Raw genomic sequence first — 9258 nt, forward strand, 5'->3', positions numbered from 1 at the left:
CTGTGGGATGCTCCATGCATCCCACCATCCCAGCATTCACAAGCTGTGCCTGCTACCTTGAGGTACGTAGAAAAAACATTTAAAGTTGTGTCTATGTCTGAACCGTTGAATCTTTCCGAATTTCTCTGAATTGATTTGGAGGGTGCTGATTCAATTCAGAGAGATTAAAGGGTCTCCTGATTCAATTCAGATTTGGAGATTTGGCTACCGAATTGGGCTGAATCTCCCCCACGTCAAATCAGCGACCGAAGCTTTGCACAGCCCTATTAGTCAAGGCTACAATAAAGCAAGGAAATAACATAGAAGAGATTCACCATGCCTGCCAATGACTTCTTCCCAATTTATAATCGATAGTCAATCATTTCCATTATACCAATTTTATTTATGAGGATATCAATACAATATTAGATAAGTCAGCTTCCTCAAGATTTTTTCAGCAGTATAATTCCTGTGTTTAGGCAGGGAAGACAAGGTACAGCCACAACAAAAATGATAGAAGACTAGTATGCTATTCTGGAACAGCAGTTGCATCAGTTCCTGATTTCACTGTTTCTACACAAAGCCTGGTAATTCTGTCATTCGTTCATCAAAGCACTCCATAAAGTGACAAAGGTTTATCTGTGAAGTAAGTGAAACACATATTTGCAATCAAACTATTTATCAGTGAGATAGAGATGGAGTCAGATTCTTGTAAACTCTGTTCAAGTCCATTCTGGACATTCTTCTTGACAAACTAAACTCCTTGAGAGTTCAGATACAAGCATGTGAACAATGAAGAAAAGAGATTAGGCTTTTGTCAAATCAGCCACTTGTTGATAACTGCCCATGCAGAGGCTTATTGGGCAAGTCTACATGAGAGGTTTACTGTTTAGTACATTAAATTAGCCACACACAGAGTAAATGTGTTGGCATATACACATGTGCACCTGTTAGGCTGGAGTAAAGTAATATACTCAACAGCAGAATAGTACTCATAAATACAAGTACTCTATCCTGCCTCAGTAAAAAACTAGGTAGCAGCTCATGTGTAGATGCTGCCCTGGCTAGCTGGGACACAGGGGTGCTTCAGTGTGCGGGGTGCCCATTGGCTACCCGTTTCCTGAAGCACCCTCCTGCCTCGGGTTGGTGAAAATGGGTGTATGCTGGCTTGAAGCACAGAGTTCATATGACAACATCCATTCAGCATTATCTGGAACAATTTCAAAATTAACACTGTGGTGTCATGACAATCCATTCATTAGAACAAGGCAGGAAATGTATTGAATCTCTCTGAAATGTTCCTTTCTTCTAGAACGCCCCAAAACCCCTGGGTCAGGACTCATTCATTTTCTACAGCATTGATTCCTGTTATTCCTGTTTTGCTTTAAGCTGCTAATAGAGTGCAGGAAAGGTTGTTTTCCTTGCCAATTCACAGACCCACAGACAACTTTTCTTACAGCCGCCTTTACTTCCTTGTTTCTCAGGCTGTAAATGAGAGGGTTGACCAATGGAGTCAGTACAGTGTAGGAAAGAGACAATATTTTGTTCAGGGCTCTAAGGTTGTTGGTTCTTGGGAGCATATACACAGTAGCTAGGGTCCCATAGAACATTGTCACTACAGTAATATGAGAGGAACAGGTGGAAAAGGCCTTTTGTCTCCCAGTACTAGAAGGGATTCTCACTATGGTGGTGATAATGCAGACATAGGATATGAGAGTCAAAAGGAAAGGGGGCAAAACAAATATACAGGTAAGACTGTAGTCTAGAAGTTCAATCTCATAGGTGTCACTGCAGGAGAGTTTAATCACTTCAAGAAAGTCACAAAAGAAGTGGTCAAGTTGATTGGGTCCACAAAAGGTTAATCGTAACAAGAACAGATATACAGTGGAGACAACTATAAAGCCAATGACCCATGAGCCAGTTGCAAGTTTGAAACTAAATCTGTCAGTCATAAGAGCTGCATAATGCAGTGGTTTACATATGGCTAAGTACCGATCATAAGACATCACGGATAAGAGACAACACTCTGTAACTATCAAGATACCAAAGAAAAATAATTGGATGAAGCAGCCGGAGAATGAAATAGTTCTGTTTCCAGTGAGGAAGCTGGCCAGCATCCTGGGCAGGAGGGTGCTGGTATAGCAGGTCTCCAAGCAGGATAAGTTCCCCAGGAAGAAGTACATGGGGGTGTGTAGATGTCCAACAGCTATGAGGAGTGCAATGATGAGGAGATTCCCAGCCACAGTTGCAATGTAGAGCATGAGAAAGAGGAGGAAAAGAGGTATTTGCAACTCTGGAACAATTTCAAATCCCAGGAGGATAAATTCAGTGATGGAAGTATGATTTCCTACTTCTGCATCTGCCATGGCAGCAGAGAAATTCATACAGCTCTGCAAAATAATCTAAAGAGAACAGAAAATTCTGAATGCCAAGAAATAGTCCATCTCCTGAGTTTTCAAGAGACTAATCTTGCCTGAAAATGACCTATCCAAAGTAGGATTTCCGAAGATCCACCCAGGAGGTGAATACTTCAGCATATTCATTTCTAGATCATCTTGAATGAAGCTATTTTCCCACCTATGTCATTATAAGAAAAGGAAGGGGGCAATTCTCTTTGATAGACATTAAAAAAACAGTTTTACAGGATGCCCAAACACTGCATCCTGTAGCCTTCATCCTCACCTCCTAACACTATAGGGCCGAACTATGATTCTTCTAATCAGGCAAGCTTCAGTTTATAAATGTTGAAATCTATCTTTTCATTAACACACCTGGTTGTGATCCAGAAGCTAGTTGTGATCTAGAAGCTGGTTCTAAGGAAAGTAATCAAAGGTTTATAGGGTTTTTAGTTTATATTTCAGAAACCTGTTCAACATGTCCAAATCGCACTGTTCAACATCTTCATCAGTGACTTGGACAAGGGGGTGAAAAGCACCCTGTTCATATTCATAGATGACACTAAGATGTGGGGAGAGGTGGGCACAATAGAAGGGAGGGACAGGCTACAACTAGATCTGGACAGGTTACAGGGGTGGGCTGAAGAGAACAGGATGGGATTCAACACTGACAAGTACGAGGTGCTGCACCTGGGCAGGAAGAGCCAGCAGCAGACCTACAGGCTGAGGAACTCCCTTTTTGTCAGTGCAGAGGCAGAAAAGGATCTTGGGGTCATTATTGATTCCAAGATGAACATGGGCCGCCAATGTGAGGACACGGTCAGGAAGGCTAACCGCACATTGTCATATATCCACAGATGCATCACGAGCAGATCCAAGGAGGTGATCCTCCCCCTCTATGCGACACTGGTCAGGCCACAGGTGGAGTGCTGCGTCCAGTTCTGGGCAGCGCACTTCAGGAGGGCTGTGGACAGCATTGAGAGGGTCCAGAGGAGGGCCACTCACATGATTGGGGGCAGCAGGGCAGGCCCTACGAGGAGAGGCGACAGGACCTGAACCTGTTCAGCCTCCACAAGAGAAGGCTGAGAGGTGATCTGGTGGCCCTCTATAAACTTACCGGGGGGACTAGCGGGGAACAGGGGAGTCCCTGTTCCCCCGAGCACTACCGGGAGTAACAAGGATTAACAGCCACAAGTTGATTGAGAGTAGATTCAGACTAGACATCAGGAGGCGCTACTTTGCAGTTAGGGCAGCTAGGATCTGGAACCAGCTTCCAAGGGAAGTGGTGCTCGCTCCTACCCTGGGGGTCTTCAAAAGGAGGCTAGATAACCTTGCCGCGGTTGTTTGACCCCAGTACTCTTTCCTGCCCACGGCATGGGGTTGGACTTGATGATCTTTTCAGGTCCCTTCTGACCCTACCAGCTATGAAACTGTGAAACTGCAGGGATCAATTCTGATCAGTCCCTACATTATAAAATGAAAATGTATCATCCATTCCTATCATAGCTAATCATATGAACATACGTCTCCTAGTGTCCTGGAATCTTTCTTACTAAAAAAATTGTGTACCACGAAGAGGAATGAATAGATTCTGAGTCAGAATAAAACCCCACTCCCTGTCCATAGTTAGATGGATGGCATGTTTTTCTTCTGTTCTGAATGTCAGGATGCTCGGTTACTACACTAGAAAATACTGCCAATAACAAGTGTTTGGGAAACTTTTGTAAGGCTTCAAAAATCATGACTTCTATTTAATTAAAAGGGCATATTCTGTCACTAAGGAAATAACTTCTTTTCTTCTCCAGAAACACACATTATTAAAAAAAAAATGCAAGTGACTGAAATGCAAAATATGTACACGTGTGTCACTACTGACACTCACCCCAGATACTCAGGAACAGTGCTGAGAACAGAGTGTAGAGGATTCATTACATTGGTTCTGCACGCTAGGGTAAAAACAGAGATGCAACTGGAAGCCTGAACATCCTGAATTGCAAAATGACACAAAGCAGTACCAGCGGCTGCTGCTTCAGTGATGGATTGAGTGAGAATGGGGTCCACAGCTCAGGAGAGAGGTAATTGCCTGAAAAGAACAAAAACACAGGATACACTGATGGCATTGATCTGTAGGATGTTACCAAGTCCCCAAAAAAGTATATAAAGATTACTGGGCTACCAGAAAACACAGCTATTTGGTTGAACCAGCAAGTTTGCATTGCAAGCCATGACAGCCTTTTAGCATGCATGGATAATGATCTGGCCTGGGGAACTCCCAGAGCAATGGGAAGAGAATCGCTGTCATGGCTACACAGCCCACCACTGTAGAGCACCTAAAGCTGAAGGAAAGAAAGAAGGGTAGTTGAATTAGATTTGTGGCCAAGGTGGAAGACAATCTTATAGGTCATTTTTTATTCTTTTTAAGTCAGGTTCCTAGATAATCCTGGAAATCTGAAGCTGAAATGCTTTTTCATGAGGCAGATACTCTGTGCCCGTGGGAAAGAGAACAGGCTGACTTGGTGAGTGACCACATATATCAAGAGGCAACGCATATTTGCTAACGGTTGATTCTTTCTCCTCCTGGGTCAAAGCCTTTCCCACAAAACAGCTCTGAGAACAACTCAGTAACTAACATGTGTCTTCAGTAGATGGGGATTACTGAATGTTACAGCCTTAGACATGGGTGGTAATATCACTAGTGACAGGGACCCGTGCACTAGGAATTGATCAGCAATTTCTGTAATGGTAAAGACACCTAATCTAGAAATATTACCAGCTGTACCATAGTGTGGCACAAAAGTGCATTAGTGGAGTTAATGCTACAGAAACCACCTGGGACAAGAATGTTCCTTCAGGTATCCTGTGCATCTCTGCAAGGGAGAGCCTTTTAAATTTTGCCCCATATAAGAATGTGCCTGGTTTCCCCAGCATCCTTTTAGGAATCAGTAAGACACTCTTTATCTGGCTACCTGGCCTCTGTTTCCCTGCCAGAACAATGCCTACGATGTGTGAAATCCTGATCCTGTCCTGTGAAGTGTCTGTTGCCCAACCCTGCTTGGTGTCATCTGCAGATGTATTTAGTGCATATGGTTCAAGTAACCTGGAAAACTCTTAGCGAGTTCCTTGAAGTGGGATTCAAGAGAGACTAAGAATTTTACACGTATTAAAGCTCTAATCAAAGCTTATTGAAATGATCAGCAATCTCTCTATTGGCTCCAATATACGTTATATAAAGACCTGTGTCTTTGGTGTGAGAGTAAATACAAACGTGTGTGAGATAGAGGGAGGGAGGACATGTAGGCGTAGGATTCCTGCATTTTGTAGTTCATCCAGCTCTTTTCAAAGTTCAGTCTCTAAAAATCATTTGTACTATTATTGTCAATCCTGTACGTCTGACAGATCTCAGACTAAAGGGACTGAAGATGCACTAAGGAGACATAATTCAATATTGGAAGCCACACCATGTCCAAGAAGAGATCATTAGGATTATTCTAACGTTATCATGAGAGCTTGGTTGTTTTTTTTCTTAACTCACATTTTACTCTAACGTGAAATATTTATTCCTTGAAACACGTAAAATGCTATCATATAATTATATTTCTTTTTCTGTCTGCGATTACATTTTTGACACACCTATATTCTTAAAAACTGTCATACCTTTGTAAGAGTTATTTATCCTGTATCACATTTTACATGATTAAAATGTTCTGAGTCTAAGAAACTGGTTTAAGAAAACAGAAATTGAAGGATGAATATTTTCATGCAGATAGAATACATCTGTGGGTTTTTTTATGTGCTTGTCTATATAGATATTTAAATAATTTATTTAATTTAGTCATCTTCTCTGAATCCTGGGGTATGGGTTAAATTTGAAAAAAAAAAATTTGAGAAGATAAAGACGTTATATAATATGTCCAAATGCCTATGATAAATTTTAATACTGATTATATTTTGGTATAACAAAAGATAATCTAAAGATACTGTAGCACAAAGAGCTATTCAGAATATTGTTTTTATGGAACAGGTTTGATTATAGGATTTCCATTCATGGGGGGTCAAATTAGTTGTATTTCTCTAGCTACCCATCTGTTTACATACCTATCCAGTGACCTATCCTGAATCTGGTATTATATTATTTGAAGAAAAGAAGAGAAAAATGGTTCTTTACCTTACAAAAGTGAAGGAAAGTCTGGATTATCTGATGTGATCCCTTCCCTTTTCATTCTGGGAACCAAAGAATTGCTTCTATAGTCAATCTACTCTCCTGGTGCATTTCAGATGCATCATTTCTCCCAGCTGAGAGACCTACATATTCTCAGAAAGAAGCTGTGGTTCTTCACCCATGCTGTTGTCCATCTGTATGTTAGAGGCATTACACCATGTCAGGCTGTCCCTGGAATCACTATTTATCCTGCCCTTGACAAAGTGATAATACTCCAGACACTTCTGCAGGTGGGAACGTCAAATAATTATTGTACAGGCTAAGCCACAATTCTTATGAAGTACACACCCTCAAAAAATAAAAAGAGAGGGAGGGTTGGCAGCTTGAAATAGCAGGGTGAAATGAATAACAAATAAAAGGAAAAAACCTCAAACAAACAAACCTCTATTCTCATTAAGACCAGCATAGTGTCACTGATTATGAAGTAATCATCACCTTCACAAGAGGTTTCCAGACCCAGTTGAACATCCCTTAAGGGCAGAAATCTCCCATGGGCTATTTTTACAGTTTCAGACTTGCTCAGGAAGGACAGTGGGAGAACTAACAAAGGCAAGGAATGAATACATTTTAACATATAAACATGCTTCATTTAATTAAATCTGAGACTAATTCACTGTTTTGGAAGGAACATCCCAAATGATCAAAGAATAATGCTGGGTATGGACAACTGTACACGTGAATCACTTTAGATCCTCCTTTAAAATGAAGTGCTTTTGTACCATACAGTCTCATCCCAACTGAAGAGCTTTGTCTTGTGCTGGAGGTAATGCTACCGAGGTGTTCCACAGATAGGGGTCCAGAAAGTAGGTATCCAAGGCCTCTTGACCACTATCCTCCAGACATATCTCCAAAGTCATGGGAGGCAGACAAGGTTCCAGAGGTCTAGAAAAGGGCTGACATAGTGCCCTCTTTAGAAAAGGCAACAAGCCAGGCAATGACTGCAAGGGCTCTCTCCACACACAGGTTATTGCTAGTATGGATAACACAAGTGTTATGTCATGATGTAGGCCAGACAGCTAATTAATGGCCTGGATAAATGTCTGGCCTGTGCATATCATTTCCTGCATGAATGAGAGAGCGCTCCTGAGGTCTGCATGTTCCTACCTGCTACCCCCTGTACTGGCCATACATTTTGTGCAATGTTTCTCAGGCTATAAATAAAAATGGTGGACCAATGGAGTCAGCACTGTGTAGGAAAGAGAAAATGCTTTGCTTAGGGCTATAAGGGTGTTGGTTCTTGTGAGCATATACAAAATTGCTAGGATCCCAAAGAAAATTGTTAACACAATAATATAAGAGGAACAGGCGGAAAAGGCCTTTTGTTTCCCAGTAGTGGAAGGGATTCTCAGTCTGGTGGTTATAATGCAGATATAGGACATGAGAATCAAAAGGAATGGGGGCAAAAGGAATATGCTGCCAAGACTGAAAACTGCAAGTTCAACTTCATAGGTGGCACGGCAGGAGAGTTTAATCACTGGAACAGAGTCACAAAAGAAACGCTTGATATGATTGAGTCCACAGAAGGTTAATCATAACAAGAAGAGAGATGCAATGAAGCCAACTATAAAGCCACTGACTCATGAGCCAGCTCTTGGGTTGAAACAGAATCTGTCACTCATAAGGGGTACATAACGTATGGCTAAGTAGCGATTATAAGCCATCAAAGATAAGAGACAACATTCTATAATTAACAACATACCAAAGAAAAATAATTGGATGAAGCAGCTGGAGAAGAAATGGCTCTGTCTCCAGTGAGGAAGCTGGACACCATGGTGGGCTGGATGGTGCAGGTATAGCAGGTCTGCAAGCAGGACGATGCTCCTGCTCTGGGGCCTCAGTCAGTGTGTTTCCTCTCCCAGGAGCACTGGGTGCAACTACTGCATCCAGTGATCCTTACTCCATCTCTATCTCTCTGTCAAATAGTTTGCTTGTTTTTTGCAAATATGAATTTCACTTACTGCACAGATGAAAATGTGTGAGTTTACACTGTGCCTGGTGAATGAATTAACACTATTGGAATATAATGGCTGCCTGCTTGCCTTCCACCCCACTTCTGGCTTCTGGACCTTGCCCCAGAGAAACCTTGGTGCTTTCTCTGAAAAGACTTTCTTTTTTGAACTTTACCCTTATTCCTGCCCCAACAAGGGCTGCTTGGGCATATACCTGGGGACTCTTTGCTGCGCTCAAATCCCTCTTTTTGTATTCTTTCTTTCCTTGGATGACACTTCATCTCTGGGCATCATTGATTGGTTTGATTGTGGCCATTATACTGTCCACCTTCTGTCCTATCAGCATATTCCTTTTTCCACAAATCCGTCACATGCATTTATCTTAATTTGGTTATATACAGAGACTCCTAACTGGTCTGTTCACAAAAACTGGAAATCCCAAGGGCTGTGCAGTTGCGCACTGTCCTGGTGCCAATGCTACAGAGTGCCTGATCTCTGTTATGGAACAGTGTTCATGTCTTCAGTTTCCCAGCCTGTGTGTCTGCTGGCTTCAGACACAGTTGGCCTCGAAGGAAACTTTGTCACAAGTGGGCTTTTAGAAATCAGCTAACCCTTACCATTTCCCTGGACCAGTTTCTAATGCAAAGTCTACTTTTCCTACAAGCCAATTTCCAAAAGCAAACCTCTAAATATAATTTTTTAGCTATCATTCCCC

At 41.9% G+C, this 9258-nt stretch overlaps 1 protein-coding gene across 1 annotated transcript; it reads right to left on the bottom strand.

The window, feature by feature from the left end:
- Positions 1-1322: 1322 nt before the first annotated feature.
- Positions 1323-2345, bottom strand: LOC112549041 (olfactory receptor 6B1-like). The gene has a single exon (XM_025195855.1). It carries the CDS (start codon positions 2343-2345, stop codon positions 1323-1325), a length of 1023 nt encoding a protein of 340 aa, XP_025051640.1.
- Between the last annotated feature and the right edge of the window lie 6913 nt (positions 2346-9258).

The sequence above is a fragment of the Alligator sinensis genome, unplaced genomic scaffold, assembly GCF_000455745.1.
Source record: "Alligator sinensis unplaced genomic scaffold, ASM45574v1 scaffold1088_1, whole genome shotgun sequence".
In the NCBI taxonomy this organism is placed as follows: Eukaryota; Metazoa; Chordata; order Crocodylia; family Alligatoridae; genus Alligator; species Alligator sinensis.